This window comes from Kryptolebias marmoratus, linkage group LG14 (assembly GCF_001649575.2).
Source record: "Kryptolebias marmoratus isolate JLee-2015 linkage group LG14, ASM164957v2, whole genome shotgun sequence".
Taxonomy (NCBI): Eukaryota; Metazoa; Chordata; class Actinopteri; order Cyprinodontiformes; family Rivulidae; genus Kryptolebias; species Kryptolebias marmoratus.
The window spans coordinates 20152250-20171528 of NC_051443.1; the positions used below are offsets into that span (position 1 = coordinate 20152250).

A 19279-nucleotide genomic window follows, 5' to 3' on the forward strand; every position below is an offset into this window, starting at 1 on the left:
CTTTTCTGATGTGGTAAACTAGAGCAGATAGTAGAGCGTGATGATGGTAACTCCCCTCAGGGGGCGAGCGGATTCTTTACAGATGGATGTGAGGATTGAAGGGGGGCTTAATTAGCAGCGGCGGCGGCAGTTGCGGTAAGTGTTGGCATGGCTCTGAGGTCATGCTTTAAGTCATGTAACACCAGGCGCACAAGAAGAAAGGAAGAAGATCGCTCACAGCCTAAAATAACAGAGTGAGGTATCTGGGAATATGGTCTTTAATTTCTCTCTTTTTGTCGAAAAACAAGGTCAATGCTACTGTGGTTTCTGCATACTAAATATAAAGCTGTGGATAAGTTAGGTTGCAGCCAGCTTAGCTTGAGGAAAGTACACTGACTAAAGAAACTGATCCTTTAAGGTCCTCTAAAGCTGACAATTATGTTTTATGAACATTTTGTGTTTGTATAATTAGCGGAAAAACACAATTAAAAGCCATAAAAACCATGAAAAGGACTTTTTGGAGAGGATTACGTGGTACGTTTTTTCTGCCAGATGCAGTCGTATTCCCAGTAACTTGAGGTTTTTTGGCAGAAAATGACAGTAAAGCGGAAAAAAAGCATATTACCCGAAACCCCTACAGCTTTGTAGAAAGTGCTGCATTGAAGGACTGTGGCAATGAAAAGAACAAATAAATTTAGCAGCAAACCTCGGTGGATTGCCTGAACGTCAAAGCTGAATCTTCATCACACAGCAAAGACTTAAAGTGTATTTGAAGATTTTGAAGTGTATTTATTGAGATGAAGCTGCTGTCAGGAAAGTAACTATTTTTTGACACTTTTTATTTGGAATCATTTTTTATCTTCATTTATTTTCAGTCATTCTTTTTAAAACTGAAACATAATGTATTAGCTTTGATTCTTTTTTTTCTTGATTTGTGCCATTTCTGTCACTTTGGAAGTTTTAATACATCAGTACTTATTAAAACATCATTTGTTCCTAACCAAGTCTTGAAATTAAAGCAATACAACCTGAGAACAATAACACACAATATTACAGTGTGTCATTACTTCATTACCATCAACTGAGCTAAAATCATAAAGTAGTATGAGAGAAAATAGTCTATGTAAATACTTTTAACTATAATTATTACTGATGTCAATCTTTACAAATCAGGGCATGTGATGGCTGATATACAAGCTGTTTTGTTTTTTTTTACAAAAAATAACAATAACTGCTCAACTCAAGTATGTGTATTTTTAACAACTTTCAGAAGAACGTGTACACTACATTTATAATTGACCATTCTCGCTTAAAAAAACTCAATTGTGAGTTACAGTAAGCTGGCTGTAGCAGCTGCTACTGCACCTTCACGTACCTACTTTGTAACTGATTAAATATGTATAGCTATGGCCAATTGCCAGTTGTTTTTTTAAATGGCCAGTATCTTTTAATTATGTCTTTGTAGAACTTTAGAAGGTAAAATGAAGCTAGTTGCTGCTGATCAAATTGATTCATTTGTTCTCAGCAAATGTGACGTTCTCTGTAAAAGCTGGAATTTTGGCAGTTTGCTGGTTTTGAGTTGTCTGTTCACCGATATTCTTTTAGAAGCTGCCCATGAATCTGGGAAAGGCTTGCCCGACCATCTCCAAAGAAGTTGATGTTGTTACTCTATCCCTGGAGTGGATATCCCTGCAGGTTTTTCCTGTCATTGGGATATTTCAGCCACAGGACCTCTAGCATCTCTTAGTCCTTAAGCCGCCCATGAACGTCTCTATGTACAAAAGGCACACGTGATCTGAGCGTCATCTGCCTGTCAGCAGAATCTTTGTCACATTTGGGTTGTTGTGCAACTGGGCAATGATTTAAAGCAGAAACCTGAAAGGGACGGACTGCAAAAAAAGAAAGTCTTGCAGTTGCTCAAACAAAGTCCAGATCTCAACAAATCTGAGAAGCTTCTGCACAACTTTCAGAGAGTTCTGCATAAAACAACACAGAAGAAGTAGAAACTGAAGTACTCAGACTTCATTATTTTATTTATTTATTTATTTGTTGCTGCTGCAATGACATTTTAACAGTGGAATTTAAAAGGGCTTGACTCCATAAGAGGTACAATTGAAGCATTTGACACACATTTCATTTCTCAGCTTTCAGGGCCTGCTGTTTGAGAAAAATACCCAATCAGTTCAGGTAATTACTAACAAAACAGCTTATCATTGACCATTCACCATAAGTTGGAGTTGATATGTGATATATATTTTTCTGAGCTTATTTGTCACAGAGAAGAGAAAAAATATATAATAATAACTTGTATTTGCTTTTGCAGACATCATGCTGTTTCAGTGTAACAATGTTTACTTTTTGAAAATCTGTAGCTGTTTTTGCCTCATAAAGGCAGGAAGGGATCCATTTACTGCAATCAGAAACTGCTGTATCATTTTCAAGCAAGGAGGCAACTACCCGCTGGACTATAGCACGTTTGGTAGAATTCACATGATATGTATGTTCTTTAACTGATGGACCATCACAAACCCCGAATTTAAATCCTAGACGAGCCCCCAGTTTATTTGTTACTATATGTCTTGTCAAAGAGATATGGACAACATCTTTAAAAAAAAAAAAAAAAAAGAGTCCAGTTTTAGGTCCCAAATCAAAGGCAGAAGACGTTTGTCTCCATATTGAAGTCAAGAATTTTAACAATAAGTAAACAAATGCAAGAACTTAAAGGGTCATCCAAAGGCCAAAGAGCAAATAAAAAAAATAGATAATCTTCCCCAGTAAAGGACTACCTAAACCCTGACTAAAAACAAACAAACGCATAACAGAAAATATTAATACAAATCTGGAGGGAAACTGTCAGGGCCCTAACAACCATAAAAACTGGAATAAACGTAAAATGGGAAAACAAACTCAAGTTACTGAGCTGATTGGTAGTTTGGTTTGATTAACTTTTCTCAATGAAATGACCTAATGTTGATTTAGTCTTAAAGTCTAAGAGAAAAAAACGGTGTCATAAAATACATGCGGTGCCATAGACCCAATGAGGACAACCTGTTTAATAAACATCAGATACGACTGCAGTCTGTGGCTTGATTATAAAATAATCAATAAGGCTGTTAAAATCAAGGAGTTTGACTGACATGCAGGCAGGTTCATGATCTGCGAAGATAATCAAACCTAAAGAGGCACCGCAGAGACATGGCACTTACTTTACTTCAAATCCACGTATTGTCTCTGCGTGTGAGCGCCAGCAGTTCAGAGACTCCTTAATTCATCTGAGATGCAGGGCAGGAATCGTGTGACCTTGGAAGACTCACCTGCAATTAGATACACGCGCGCACACACTTTCCTATGCGCGCAACATTTAGATGCACAAACATGCTTGCAGCTGACAAAACCATGCTCTCTGCCTCTCCATCTTTCTCTCTCGAACACTCTCTCAAATACACAGACATACACAATTGCCCACCCTCGTCTGTTTGAATTAGGACTAATCAGCGGGTGAATTGTCTGCGGAGGCTGAGCCATTTGCAGTGACCTTGTCTAACTGTGGTTAGCAGTGACGGTCACACACTCAGGCAGCACTGTACAAATGAATGGACTGCGCGGTCACATTTTTGCAAATAAATAAAGACAAAAAGGAAAACAATAAAAAAGTTTAGACCCACTGTACTCTGAGTTTTCAGCAAAAATAAATGGTCCGAATAAATTTTGAAACAACTCGCTGCATACATTTGCATATTAACAACGAAAAGCTCATTTTCAAGTGACCACTTTGTTACCGCTTTAAGCCCGACTTGCATCTAAGCTACTGTCGTCCATCTGTTTGGTGACAACATGTTGATGCAGACGTGTTTGCTAATTAATGCATTAATTAGCTGCACTAATAAACTCATTTGCATCACTAGTAGTGTTTAAGACATTCTGGTATCAGCAGAACCGCAGACAACTCAAGTGTGAAGTGAAACCACAAATTTTGGCAAGATGTCAAGCTCTCAGAAGGGTTTCAATGGAAGAATATGGTTTGAAAGGTGACTGAATTCCTTTTTCATAAATAAACATGCTGCCTGCCCTCAATGGCGTTTGTTTTGTGTTCCAAGGACTGTGTTTCAAATATGTACTGTATATTTTGGGCTGCACAGTGGTGGCCTCACAGCAAGAACATCTTGGTTTTAAAAGCAGCTTAAAAAAAACATATGAATGTAATTATTTATTTTCTTTTTAGCCTATGTTTATTCACTGTATTAGTGCAAGACAGCTAACTACTGACAATTTAAGCAAGCTTTAGTCATAATTTTGAAGGTTTACTTACTTTTATTAGATATAGTTCAACACTTAAAAGTGTAAACTGATTGTATTGATAATGTGCTTCAGTTATTGCATTTGGATAAAATTTATCAAACATGGAGTCTGTTGTATGTTGACATTGAATCTTTAAATTTAAAAAAAATAGTCATCTTTACGAATATACTAAAATAACAAACTACACACAACCACAAACAACGCCAAAAACAATTAAAGGCCTAGCATTCCTTGAAGGAATGTCTATCACCTGCTGCTTTTCAAGCCAGACTTTTTCATTACAATCATCTTATGACGAGAAATGACAGAGTTGGAACCATTTTGGGGAAACCTTGAAAATCATGTTATACACGATCTCGTGCAGCATTGCAAGATGTTCCACTCAGAGTGTATGTGTTGTGTCAGACTCTCAGCAACTACCACAACAAACTTAAGCGCAATATGTGTATAACTGACTGAATTACAGCCATTTTAGTGTTTTCTAAGGTCATTTGGCTGTGGTGGCTATCTTGATTTGGATTGGTGCCAAAAGTTCATCGGTTGTAGATGGATATCCAGTGATTATTTCCTGAAAGTTTAATTAAAATTCATGAGATATTTTGGTAACAGGGAGAAACATGAATACACACAGACACAGACAAAAACAGCATCATCTCTCTTCGTTCTTTGGCTGTGAGTGATTATAAAAAGTTAGAAATGTCACTGAATGGTCTAAAAGTTTGCCACCTAAGGAAGCTTACTTCACTTTTTTTTTTTTCAAATAATCTCTCTTTTTCTGTCTCAGAGTGAGGACTTTCCCTAAGGATTCGGCCTTATTGGGCAGGGACACGGTTCGAGCCCTCATGTACTACGCCCTAAAGGTCTGGAGCGACATCGCACCTCTGAACTTCCACGAGGTGGCCGGAAACGACGCCGACATTCAGATCGACTTCACCAAAGCCGACCACAACGACGGATACCCGTTCGATGGGCCGGGGGGCACAGTCGCTCACGCGTTCTTCCCTGGTGAGAGGTTCACCGCTGGGGATACACACTTTGACGATGACGAGGCCTGGACCTTCAGGTCACCAGGTGAGAAACACAATCTTTAAATGTCAGTTTTATACCCGTTTGAAGATTTACCACCTTCCACCAAAGGTGAAGGAAGAGCGATGATATTTTTAACTGTGTCTGCTTGTGTTCATTTGTCTGTACCATTAGCAAAATATTTCATGATCCACTGAACAAAGTTTAATGAAACTTTCAGGAAATACTCATTGGATGAATATTTAGAAATGGTTAACTTTTAAAGTCAACCCAAATCAAGGTGGCTCCCACAGCCAGCTGAACTTAGAAAACACAAAAATAGCTACAACTCAGTGCATTAAACACATAATGTCCTAAAATGTGATGCGGTAGTAGCTGACAGTTCTTCACAACTCATACTTCAAGCACTATCAGATATTGGAGATCATGTGAGATATCGCAATATCACACTCTGTTATTTTCAAAGATTTACCATATTTTCTTTAACTCCATCATTTCTCATCAAAAGATGATCTTAGTCTGAAATTCTGACATGAAAAGCAGCGAGAGACATCCTTGCCTTCAAGAAATTCCCTTAATTCTTATAATGGAATCCTGTAATAAAATGTCTCTATTCTTCACTTGTCCAAATGGCTGTTTTAATTCTTTTAAATGTAAAAGTTAAGATCAAAAGAAGAATAAGGCACTGATCAGCAGAGCTGCCCACAGAATAAAAGTGGCCCCAGGCTGTATGGACAGAGAAATAGCTGTAGGCAGCCTGAACACATCTGATGCTTCAACCAACACTGGGAGAGGACATCAAATAAGGCAGCTATAGGTATTCAGAGCATCGCTTCACAGCGACAGTGGAGATGGCCGCCTATGCCTTATGAGATATTGGTAGACAGACAGAGCTGAGGCAAGGAAAAAATAAAAGAGATGTCAATTTTAGACCAGGTGTTGTTCGTGCGTGTGTTGCATGATATATCCTGTCAACCCAAGCTAAATTAAACAATCCCCGGTCTAATCTCTCTCATTTCAAACGTGCATTAAATTACATCGTAGAGGAATGTGTGGAAAATAAATCAAAAGCACAAACGACAAAGATGAAGTTGAGTGATATCCTGGAATACAATTGAATGAGATCCTTAAACTATAAAAAAAAAAGATTTAAACCAAGATCAGGAAAACTAAGGAAAAGAGAACTCAAGTGGTGCACAGGAAGCAGGTTTCAGCTTCTATCCCATTTTGTCATCATCCAGGTTTTACAATGAGCTTTTCATTCTTTTTGTGGTGACTAAACCAGCTAATTTTTATCATAACCTATTGATGGCCATTAAATTGTTTTTGTTTTTTTATCAATCGACAAAAGTAACTGACTTTTCCAATCATCTTTTATGATTCAGCTTCAACATATCATGCTTTTGTTTTGTTTTATGAGTTTACTTTTTCCATTGGGTTCCTCACTCTCAGCAAGAAAAAAATCCTAAATAAATCCTAAAATGCTCAATCATTCCTTAAATAAATTATTTTAATATTCTACAAATGGTAACTTACCACATAATAATCTTTAGTTTCAGTAGTTTGCACATTTCTTATTTGAAAAAAAAAAACGTTTGCATGTGCAAGTACCACATAGGTATTGAGTGATTTGGATAAAAACACTTTTTATTCCACCCTCAGCACACGCAGCTTATTTTTATGACTGGAACCTGATAGACAGATAGACCCCTCCGGGCTCGCAAGCTTACAATGCATCTTCTCCCAAGAAATGGAGCTGAGACCTTGCAGCCAAGGTGTGCAGCAGATGATAGTGATGAGATGCTGATTTCATTTCGCCGTTTTGCTTTCACTCTGTTAAAGCTGGTGAGCATATTTTACCACAGCTCAATTTGTTCCCATTATACCACCCAGCAGGCTGCAGGATGATGTTGTTGTAGTTTACAGCAGCACTTGTATCAACAGAGCTTTGATTAATACAGTCAGAGCTTTAAAAGGGGAGAGATTAGATCTTTTTGTTTTCATGACCCTCATTTATTTATCTTTTCAAACTACACAGTAATATTAAGCCATATAGACAGATAGGACAGTCGATGAGCATTCTGTGTAAAAAGTTATGTTTCTAGCCTGAAATTACTCTCTGCTGATGACAGGTAAGACGGATTTGGTGGTGAAAAGATGCTTGTTGGGAATCAATTTACCTTGTTAGACGTTCCTCTGTACAAATCTACTTTTTCACTCCTTGATGAAAAGTAAAATGTACCTTTTTGTTTTTTATTGAGTGTGTGTATTAAAAGAGAATATTGTGTCTATTTGGAATTAGATTGTATAAGATTAAGATGGCTGAAAATGGATAATTTTTTATGTTATTTGTATCCATTCACCTCTTTATACTGTGGGAGCAGCTACTCAAACACCGTTTACAGTTTGAGACATACCTCCAGGATAAGACGCTTACTAAATATTGCACCTCGAGTTTTCTAAAATAACTTTGCAGTAACAAAGTGATGTTATTTCAAATGTTTTAGCTGAACAACTTGCTCGTTTTCAGCTTCAAATGGGCCGTTTCATAGATGCCAAGCAACTCGGCTTCCTGCTCAGTAAAGAGGGCATTAAGAAAAATATTTCACAACACGCTTCATTTTAGACTTCGGTTTGGTTTGATTTTGGCCATTTTTTAGCCTTTTTCAAATACAATCGCATTTCCCCAGCAAACACCAACTCCTTTATGCTCTTAAAATGCCCTGCTGCCTTTACCGGCTAGTTTTCTAGCCTCATCCACATGCTGTTTGGTACTGATCTGATGCCCTCTTCTCAGTTTTAGAAGTTTAAACTCTTCTATAACAACTTCCAGTGTAAACCAGAGAAGAGCCAGACAACATTCTCAGTTTGTCATGAAAGGTCAACCCTATAGTATCATATGATCTATTGTTAATATAAAAGTATTGATTTTAGTATTTTTTAAAAATGTGTTTTTGTGCAATTTTTGTAGACCGTTTTTACAGCAGACATTTTGACATATCATTGAAGGAAATAGGCAGTTATAAATAATTACTCAATGCCATGAAGAAAGGCTCTATACAGCAGTACATACTTCCCTCCATAGATTAGAACTACAAGAGCACTTAAAACATAGCTATAGTTAAAGGCAAATGATTATAACTATGCTTTTCATGTTAGAAAAAGTAAAACGTGCTGTGAGAAAAAAAGTCTATTATCGTTCTATATTTAACTGACATGTTATGACAATAAAAAGCCATTGAAGAGTTTAGCAAAATGTAAACTATTCTGCTTTTCAACAAAAATGGAGTGTGAATGCGTGCACCGAATGACTTTGCTGAAATTCGCTGAATAAAACTGAGGGGTTAAAGGTAGAAGAAGCAGAATGTTCGCTAAAAGTTAAAAGCAGCAAAAGCTTGTTTGTAAGAGATGATGTGGCTGAACGTGGAGAATTATTCCTTAATCAGCCTAAGGGGAATAATAACCAGAATGCAGGAGGACGTCATGGGAACCATCATAAGCTCTGACCCTGAAAGGTGAGTTTCTTCGAACTGTAAGAAGAAATGCCACAAAAATCATAATAATTTTGCAAAGTTTAGACTGAATCTGAGATCTTGACGAAGTTGTCAACCAAAATGATCCTTAAGTTTTTAAGATCCGCTCGTTCGAACCGAGGAGTCAGAAGCCTTAACAACACCTAACCTGATTAGACCTGTTGCACTGGAACACATTTGGCTCAGGTGGGACTTCAGGCAAAACTCCAGCTTCTGAATTCCCAGATAAATGGAGCACATCATTACTGACTTGTGAGCCACCTGGCCATCGTGAATAATTATGCTCATACGAATCGAATTAGGCTGCTAAGAGAGGAACGCCATCAGAAGTAGCCATTTAGCTTGTAGATACACATAACCAGGACTATTTATTAGCTGAAAGCCTTTTTGTTTTTCTTACCTATAATGACATCACCATGAAACACTCTTGGATAATTGGCAGCAATTTATAGTAAAAGTTAAGATTATGTATATTCATATAAAGTATATCAACATAAAAAGATGTGTTACCTCCTCATGGTTAGTACTTTGAACTTACTTTAAACTTTATAAAACAATGATGCTTTTCAAATATTTGGATGAAAATATTCTTATAGTCATTTAGGCAAAAAATAATGCAAGATTACAACACCAGTCCCATCCCTTGAAAAAGGATTGCCCTTGGCTCTAAGTGTTCCCAATTCTTTCCATCTACCCTATAAAACACCCCCCTCATTAAACTTTAACTAAATGCTGCAGCCTGTTTTTGTCACGTTGTTTACATTATGCAGTATCCAAGTTAGGACTGACCCTAAAAGTCTATTGGCTTTGTATCAAAGTAATGAGACTATACCGTGGTATTCATTATTTAGAAATCATTCACAGTGATCATGCTAATAACTTTTTTTTTGTTTGCTTTTAGTTGCTGTTTATTCTTGATTTCATGTCTTTTTTTGTTACTTTCATCTAACTTCTATCTTATTTTCAGATCAATTCTTCTCTTCCCACTATGTCCACAGACACTGCAACTTTGTTCTATGTATCTCGATTGCAAAATAAACAATAAAGGCTTTCTTGAAGGAATGTATATCTCCCTCTGGCTTTCATGATAGAAGTTTAAACTAAGATAATCTTTTGCTGAGACGAAATAGAGTTATAGCCATTCTCAGCTACTACCACATAAAACTATAGCTCAGTATATGTAAATTTATACTCTAGTGATTTTTGTGTTGAATGAAGTTAAATAGCTGTGGCAGTCAGCTTGAATTAAGATGACTCCAAACATGAATGAATTGTAAATATACATCCAGTAATAACTCTGAGTTTCAATAGAATATGTCCACTGGTTCATGAGATATTTTGCTAACATGACAAAGAAATGGACTCACGAACAGACAGGCTAAAACACTGTTGCCCTTTTGTCTTTGGTGGCAGGCAATAATAATTTCCTTGCACATATTTTGATCAGTATCCCCTCTTCTCACCTATGTCCACATTTCCTCTTTTCACCTTATGTTCCTGTAAATTGAAAATGGCATTTGGCCCCTGAATATAATAAGTGCCATAAGCTCAAGTGCACCGCTCCACTTGTCCTTTGCTTTTAACAGAGCAAAGCGCTGAAATGTTCTCAACCTGAGGCCAATGCAAGGTTAACGGAAAGCAGATTTGATCCGAGCCACTGAGGAGGTCTGAGCTGGCTTGGCTCGACACACTTGCACTCACATGTTTGCAAATCTAAATCTCAGCACCCGGGGTTTTGTCTTGCTTTGCAGAGCCCGACAAGGAGTTTTTGGAAGCATTTTCCTTTTCAGCTGAACATCCATGGAAATGCGCTCTAATGGCCTGCAGTCTCTTTGGATATCTTTCTACACTTAGGTTTTGATTGGCAGCCCAGAGGCTCCGCCAGTATTACCATACTTATCTCACTGCACCACATCCCGAACTGCACTCGCAGGCACCACAGCTGTCTGTTATGTCTTTTAGCTTGCAACTTATAGACGTCATACAAAAGCTGCATTCTGATATTCATCAAAGTGAAGGTAAAGCCTCAGTGAAAGTCTTTTTTTTTTATTTATGAAAAGGGGGGAATGGTGTCTTATGTTCTCAAAATTAAAACCCTGTTATTTCTCACATAAGTACAAATCAAAAAGTAATTTTTATGTCTGAAGATAATTTCTTCCTGCCTTTAATTTCCCAGTTTAAATAAAAATGTGCATCACTACAAAAGAACATTTTAAATAATCCCAATCATGTTTCATTTTTAATTTGGTATGGCTTTAAGATGGCACACATACATATAAAATAGCATAGTTCTAATTTAACATTCTCACTTTTGCCTCTTTCAGACTCTCATGGGATGGATCTGTTTGCGGTTGCAGTCCATGAGTTCGGTCACGCCATCGGCCTGGTCCACACCTCAGCCATGGAGTCCATCATGAGACCATACTACCAAGGTCCTGTGGGTGATCCACTGAAATATGATCTACCCTACGAGGACAAAGTCCGTGTCTGGCAGCTCTATGGTACAAGGACACTTCCATTCACTCTGAGTGTGTGTTTCTGTGTGTGAACGACGAAAGAGGAATTGATTTCTGCGGGGTGAGCTTATTGATTAACGAAAACATGGATGGAGTTAATTGGACCTCTTTTATGGTATATGACCTTATCATCTGCTTTAGAGAGTAAGAGTGGGCAGGGGAGGAACAAATGATCATGAAAATGTGAATGAAATGTTGGGAAGAATGCTGAAGGACGGAGCTGCAGAGGCGGAAGAGGAGTTTAAATGAGATGAATTAAAGACCAACATTGAGACAGTGTAACAACAACAAAGTATCTGCTGTGGGGATTTCATTATTGATTAATTATATGAACAAAAAACTTTGTTTATAGAACAATTTGACCTCTTTTGTTTGGTATGTTTGCTTGAATCCTCCAGGTGTCAGAGACTCTGTGTCCCACACAAATCAGCCAGGCAATCCTTCCCAGACACCTGAGCCTCCTGTCCTGCTGGACCTTCCTGAAAACAGATCCACACTCCTGTAAGTAAGAGATAAGGTGTACTTTTAGAACATGGAATGATCCATGTACACGTCTGCATATTGATTCTTTCTCCTTTGCTGACCCTCTCAAACACACAAATGACTGGATATTTGCCAGCTTCTGCAGGTCTTGTTGAATATATATGCTTTGGCAATGATTTTGGCACAGAGAGTTACAATAACTGCTCCCTAAAGGTGAACACAGGAACCCATAGCTAAAAGCAATGACACTGTCAGGGGTTTCTAATGTTCACCCTTTAGTAGTGTACCTAGAGTCCAGACGTTAGCTGGACTTTTGGGTCATTTTTGTTTTGCTTGGCAATTTGAGCAGTTTTCCATTATTTTGACAAATTCTACAATTAATCTATTACTTTTGGCCAGTTGTTACATATTCTTTGCTCATTTACTTGCTGTTTTTCTTGCATTTACGTTCTACTTACAGCTTTCAGTAGCTTCCATTGATGGTCTGATCAAATTGTAATTTTGTGTTGATTAAATTAGTTGTAAAATGTCTAAATCTTTCCATTTCTGTGCGGGGCTAAATAACCCTGGCAAAAAACTCCTCCTTCATGAGAAGTAAAAGAATGTAATGATTGACTTATCACATCCCTTTGTCATTAAATCACCAGACTCAGTGGTCCTTCATCTCATGAGCATGAGAATATATTAGAATGCTGATATATTTCATGGCAATGTGCCCCTATGAACAATTAATGGGTCGCAACACTAAGTGATTCTCCAAATTTTGTGACCATTTGGGCATTAAGCCATCACTTGGCCTCATGGCGTCTCAAGAGGAACGACCAAACCAGTAAAAATGGTCAGAAATAAGCAATGGAGCATGAAAATGGTTAGTGAATATGTATTATTGGAGATTAAACTAAGAGAGGAGGACAGATCTCATTAAGACTCTTTTAAAGTAGTTCAGTGAACAATTTGTCAGTAGTGGACAAAAGGAAAATGGGTTCCATTAAATCCGATTTGTAAGCAATCATCAGACATCAGTGGGTCAGCCCTAGTGACCGGATGTGTTAACCAGACAAAGCAGTGCATCAGTCACTTTTGAGTGATGTGAAGAATTTTATAGTCATTTATCTGTTATAATGCATAATTTATGATATTTTACAGCACTTTGGGTTATTGATTTGACAACTTAGCACCTGTGTTGCTAGATTTAGTGCTTTTCCAGACCTTTTTAGCAACACCCATTAAACAAGCATCGAACATTTTAGAGCAAACCAAAGTCAATCTTTGTAGAGGAAGTCTCCAGTACCTCTACTTGTCAAGACCTTGTGTTGGTGGTATCATCAAGCAGGGTCTAAATTTAGTGAAAGGGGATTTGATCAAGTCAATGAAATGCCTTACTTGGCCAGAGTTTGTTCCAGAAGGAAACATGAAACATGAATGTGTACTAGTTATTACTGATTTTCACACGTTACATTCCTGTCTTTATTTTTAAAGTTTATCACATAAACCCAAAGAAAACAAGCACAGATTTATTTTATAAATAACTTATTAGACATGGAACTGACACAAAACACATCTCCCATTTAATTAACTGTGTTCACTGTTAAAAAAAAATAATGCAGTTACAGCAAAACAATACATTAACCTTCAGTGTAGGATAATGCTCAACCTTTGGAGTAAATTAATTAGGAATAATAAATAGGGTCTTAAGATTCTTAACTAACAAAAGCACCGAAGAGTCAAGAATAGGCATGGTTTTGAATATAAATGGCTATTTACAGAGCGTTTGCTAAATTGCATAAGAAGACTAATTCTCTCTTGCAATAATTTATGGCATGTTTACAACTGAGCAGGCAAACTCATCAGTGCTTATGATGGAAGACGAAATGTAATTCAAAGGCTGCAAGTCCATTCCTAAGTAGCTTGATGTTACAGTTAGTGATATTATTAGGAAAAAAAAACTTCTTTGAGATCATAGTCAACATCCTTAACAGGATAGAGAAGGTGATGAAGGGTAGGTGATGCCACAGTTTTTTTACTTAACTAGATGTGAGAAAATGTCAGGAAATATATATATTTTTTATTTTTAATTTTGCCTTATCTACAGAAATGGAAACACTGAATGCACAATTTTATTTATGTGATGACCATATATATATATATATATATATATATAGTATATATACTATATATTAATTTATATAGTATTAATTTAAATACTAAGTGTATATATATATATATATACACACACTTAGTATTTAAATTAATTTACACCAGTACAACTTTCGATTATTGCTCTTTTGCCCACTTCCGCTACTATATATTTTTCATCCTCCCACTTTTTTTTATAAACTTATCTCTCTCTCTCTCAGGGTGGCACAAGATGGTCCAGACAGATGTACAAGTCACTTTGATGCAGTGGCCCAAATACGAGGGGAAGCTTTCTTTTTCAAAGGTGATTTAACCCAAAGAAGAAACAGAGCCAGACAGTGTGCAAGGAAGAGGAAACAAAAGTCTTTTGTCAACCTGCTATGGAATTTACAGAAGTTTAAGAACCGTTACAGTTTCCTGTTTTTACAAATGGTGATGATAATAATCATGAAATGATGTTTTTTATACATGAAAAACTAACATAAAATAAGACCAAAAATGCAATAAATGTAATTAGAGATGCACCAGTTACAGTTGGTTTCCAAACAACTGTCTTCACAATTTGGATGCTTCCAGTTTGTCTCTATAACTGAAAGCATGCTGTACAGTATATACACATATATTATATACAGGGATGGAAATCTTAAGGCCCGATTCAATGTTGAGTCAAGAAGATTAGATGTAATTTTTAAACAATTATCAATTCATCTTGATGCATCTGTAATCATACTTCAGATAAAATCCTGAGCATAGACTCTCCCAAACCTAAAAGAAACAAAATATTTTGCTCTGCGCTGCAGCAAAAGAAAAAAATACTTTTTTTAATCAAACAAGATTCTGAGAACTAAATGAATTAAAATTGCCGTCAACATGCTAAGTACAGCGACGTTCTGTGGAAATGGATGTCCGTGCAGCCGAGCACCTGTCAACATTTTTTCGCTTAAACTTAATAGAAGCTGAAAACCATCCAAACTCTTGCACTAAATGCAGAAGGAGCCGCTTGGATATTGTCTCTACTGTGTGGTCACCATAAACTGTTAAGGCCCTTCATTTCCACACTTCAGAGTTCCACTTTTTGTGTTTCTCAACAGGATGTGAATAACATCAAATAATAATTGATTTTTAGCATTTTAAAACTGATTCATAAAAGCTCACATCTGCATCAAGATGCATCAAAGAAATAGATTATAACCCCCACCCCCACCCCCTTATTGTGTATGTGTTGTTGATATTTTTAGCTGTATTAAAAATTTGACTGTGTTCATAATAAAACATAAGGTTACATGGCCCTTTCTATCATGTTATTTTATGTCTTTATCACCCGAAACAAATTACAATAAATCTCCTTTATTAGTCAGATTATAGCACCTTAACCTTGGCATCATTTTGTTTTTCTGCACATATTTTAACGCAAAAGAGCACAAATATATAAGGACAGACCGTTTCTGTGCAAGCTCCTCATAGATAAAATAAAATAAAATAAAAAGCAGTTGTCGTGTCCAACATAATAATGGTGAGAATAAACAGTCTGATCTGTTAGATTGTTAAATCGATAATTTTATTGTAACCGTACGCATGGCAATTCTAAGCTTGAAATTGTTTACCTTTAAACTGTAAAAACTTTATATTTTTCTTCTGCATGCAAATTATAGATCTCACAACATAAGGTGGATCTAAATGTGTCACCTGTTGACGCGACAGCTGCTTCTATGAAGGCAAATCTCAGCCTGTAGCAGTAAAGTGAGCAGCAGCGATGCCTTCTTAAAAAATAGAGAACAGTAATTTAAAACTGTTTAACCTGCCCAAATTGATAGTGATGTCATTGCCTGTGCCTCTTGCTGTTTCTAAAAATCATAACATTCAATATTCAGGATATGAAGTTAACAACACAAAGGTAAGTTGTAAAAAAGCCTTAGTTTGGTCAAGTAAGGGAAGAATGCCATGCTTTGTCAAATTAAAATTAAACTGGCAGACAGATGAGTGTGGGGACAGATGCAGATAATGGGTTTGGAATCTGAAATGCAGAAAGACCAGAATTAGTTCAGGCAAAAACAAATGTTTACCAATAAATGCTGGAATGGGATTAAGTGAGGTTCTGGGTCATTGCTCTGGCAATATGCTGTGGAAAGAGACTAATATGAGTAGCAGAGCTGATTGGGTCTGACTTGCAGGTAAAGCCTGTTCACTCGCACACACCAGGTCTGAAAAGTCTGCAGAAGTGAAGAGAAGAAAGAGCAAAATCCTCAGGCAGAGGAGCAAGCAGCCAGCAGGCATGACAGTACCTCCCTCTGACGGGTGCCTCCTGGCACATGACCCAAGATATCAAGGTTATGGCATTAAATTCCCAAGGGGAGAAGTCAGGGACCTGGTGGGATTGGACTGAGCACTTCTCTTCTGGACTATAAGTCCCCCAATCAACCAAGCAATCTGTGACTAGGGCGGCTGCTAACTCTCCCCAGTGCATGATGGGACAGAAAAAAGGAACATAAAAGACTGGATGAGATGGGCTTATGTTGAGACTCATAAAAGGTGAAATTAAGGTAATTGAGGCAAAATGTACAAGAACTGATCCACTTTTCTACCTCCAAAGGACAAGTCTTTTTTAAGCTAAACCTTTAACCTGAGTGGATAGGAGCCAGGGATTTGCATTTGTTGTCATGTCTTTGCGTTTTGGGTGCGGAGCAAAACAAAGCGGTGCAAGCCAGTCTGCAGGACTGACGACGCTGTCAATTCTTGGTTATATGCCCAAAATAATAGAGGCTGGTGTCTGAGAGAGTAGAGAAAAGAGGCAGACAGGTGGTGGCATTGTTCAGGGCACTATGAGCATCATCTATTCAGCACAGAGCTCAAAGAGGGCGAATTGGCCCTGGTGACACCCTGCAGACCAATATCCAACTGATTGGGTCTCTCTATGACCCTGAAGATAAGATGATTGTGGTTTTTAAAGCAGAACAAAAATATTCCATATTAGCAATGTGAGCTGTGGACCTAGTCACAGCCAGTGTTCGATGGAAACTGTGCTGGTGTAAAACAGGCTTCACTAAGAGGTCAGCAGTTTCTTTGACTGATGGAAGCTTACTACAGGAACATTTTTAACCAATGCTGGTGTAAACCTCTTTTTTTTCTTGACTGGGGACAGGAGCTGGGTTTGTTTGGCACAGAGCTGGGTCGTGGACATACTACACAGCTGTTTGAAAAGCTCAAAAATAGCATCATTGCAGCTCTGGTAGTAGACCTAATGTTGTGGAACACCGCAAGAGACCATCTCTAGGTCACAACTCAGCTGGAACTGTGCCTCAGCGTCTTGTCAAGGATGTCCTGTTTTCCTGTTGTAACAAAAGTCACTGACCTCACTCCCTTCAGACTCCCCTAAGCTCATTAGGCTACTTCTCTCCTGTCTAAATCTTCCTCACTCATGTTCTGGAGTGTTGCCAACACCTCTGGTTCAAGTTACTGCATTCGATTAATCCTGCATATTACTTTATAAATGGATCAGTCTAATGGGACGATACTGTTATTGATCCAGGCCGAAATTATCTTATCTAACCCTATTTTTCCTCTGTCAAAGCAATTGCCATATGGGAGCCTACTATATCTACCAAACTATTTTAATCTATCTTTAAATTTATCTGGAAGAATTATCCATCACTTGGGTCAATAAACTAAAATCAGCCATGCTATGTTAATAATACTCTGTAATTGTGTTATGTATTTTTTCCTACATTTGTTTTCTCGATTTTCTCTGAATCTCTTTACAATCAGCTTCTTTCTTCTTTTAGGGAAGTACTTTTGGAGACTAACACGAGAAAAGCACCTGGTGTCTCTTCGTCCTGCTCAGATCCATCGTTTCTGGAGGGGCCTTCCACCCAACCTGGACAGTGTGGACGCTGTGTATGAGAGGCCAGGCGATCACAAAATAGTGTTTTTCAAAGGTGAAAAACTCCACTAGATTGAAAGATTTTCTTATTTTGTGTTTGAATATGTGTGAGCTTGACTTCATTTATTAAAAAAAATATATATTTTTTTTTTTTATCCAACCGTCAGGTCAGAAGTACTGGATATTTAAAGACAATAACGTAGAGGAGGGTTACCCTCGTCCAATCAGTGACTTTGGCCTACCAGTGGAAGGAGTGGATGCAGCTTTTGTTTGGTTACACAATGACAAGACCTACTTCTTTAAGGATAACCACTTCTGGCGCTATGACGACCACTTCCGACGAATGGACCTGGGCTACCCTAAAGAGAGCATGCTTTGGAAGGGGCTGCCGGTTCATCTGGACGATGCCATGAGGTGGTCCGATGGTAAGAAGCAACAAACCTTATCGACAGGACAAAGTTTTTGTTTGACTGTTTTCTGTGTTTTGTTTTTGTCTAATGTGACTCAAAGGCATTTCAACCAAAAATGTGTCTGGAGCAAGACAGGGGCTAAATAAAGACCACTTGTTGACCACTGGTTTGTAAAACCTAAATGTTGCTCCTGAGTTTATTTTAAAGAGAAAGAGAGTCTTTCTAAAAAAATTACACTTGTTTAGTATTTTTTTTATAACTGTACTATCATGAACTTTCACATTTTACTTGCTAACTGGGATACTCAGTGTAAAACGTACTTTTGATCTTTTTGCAGTTACTCCAAACCGCAGCATAAGCTTCTCTTTTTTAAAAGTGCTCAAACTTACTTGATGCTCAGTTAACAAGTGCATTTAATTAGCAGCAGCTAGTTGCCATCTTGAATTCCAGCAGAAAAGGTGAGCTCAGCAGATTATGTTTTTAATTTTTGCTTTGTTTTTATATTTTCATGCATAATGATTCATCATTCATTACACAAATGATGTGTAATTTGTTGCCAATCGATGTTAATCCTGAATTTTAAGGCCTGTTTTTTTTTTTTTTATTGTGTCCCGATGACTTAAGCTTTAGAACTGAAAAGCCTTGATTCATTTCTTTAACATGACCATAAATCACAACCTGTTTTGTTCTTGAGTGAGGGGAAAAAAAAACCCACATAAATAACACAAGCTGGAAAACAAACCAAAATCCGAAGACAGGTTTATAGACCTTGTTGTGGTTTCTGAGGGAACTATTAAACAAAATAAAACTTTGGAGGAATTGTAAGTAAGCTTGACTTGGTGTCAAAAACAATATGTCTAATACAAAACTGGATTTTGATGGAGGTAGATATTTTTGCTTTAGAACTTGATTGCAGATCATGTTCTTAAAAATAATCCCAAATCAGGCAGATTCTTTGCTATTATCGCCTGCTGCCAAAGGCTATGGCAGATGATAATATTTTTGTGCATTTAGTACCAA

General features: G+C 37.4%; 1 protein-coding gene across 1 annotated transcript in view; it reads left to right on the forward strand.

The window, feature by feature from the left end:
- LOC108232540 (matrix metalloproteinase-17) overlaps window positions 1-19279 on the forward strand; it is an 89444-nt gene that overhangs the window by 59725 nt on the left and 10440 nt on the right. The window contains exons 4-9 of the mRNA XM_017410418.2: window positions 5063-5349; window positions 11162-11338; window positions 11752-11854; window positions 14194-14276; window positions 17752-17904; window positions 18017-18274. Coding sequence (XP_017265907.1) covers window positions 5063-5349; window positions 11162-11338; window positions 11752-11854; window positions 14194-14276; window positions 17752-17904; window positions 18017-18274 — 1061 coding nt within the window. The remainder of the gene's footprint in view (window positions 1-5062; window positions 5350-11161; window positions 11339-11751; window positions 11855-14193; window positions 14277-17751; window positions 17905-18016; window positions 18275-19279) is intronic.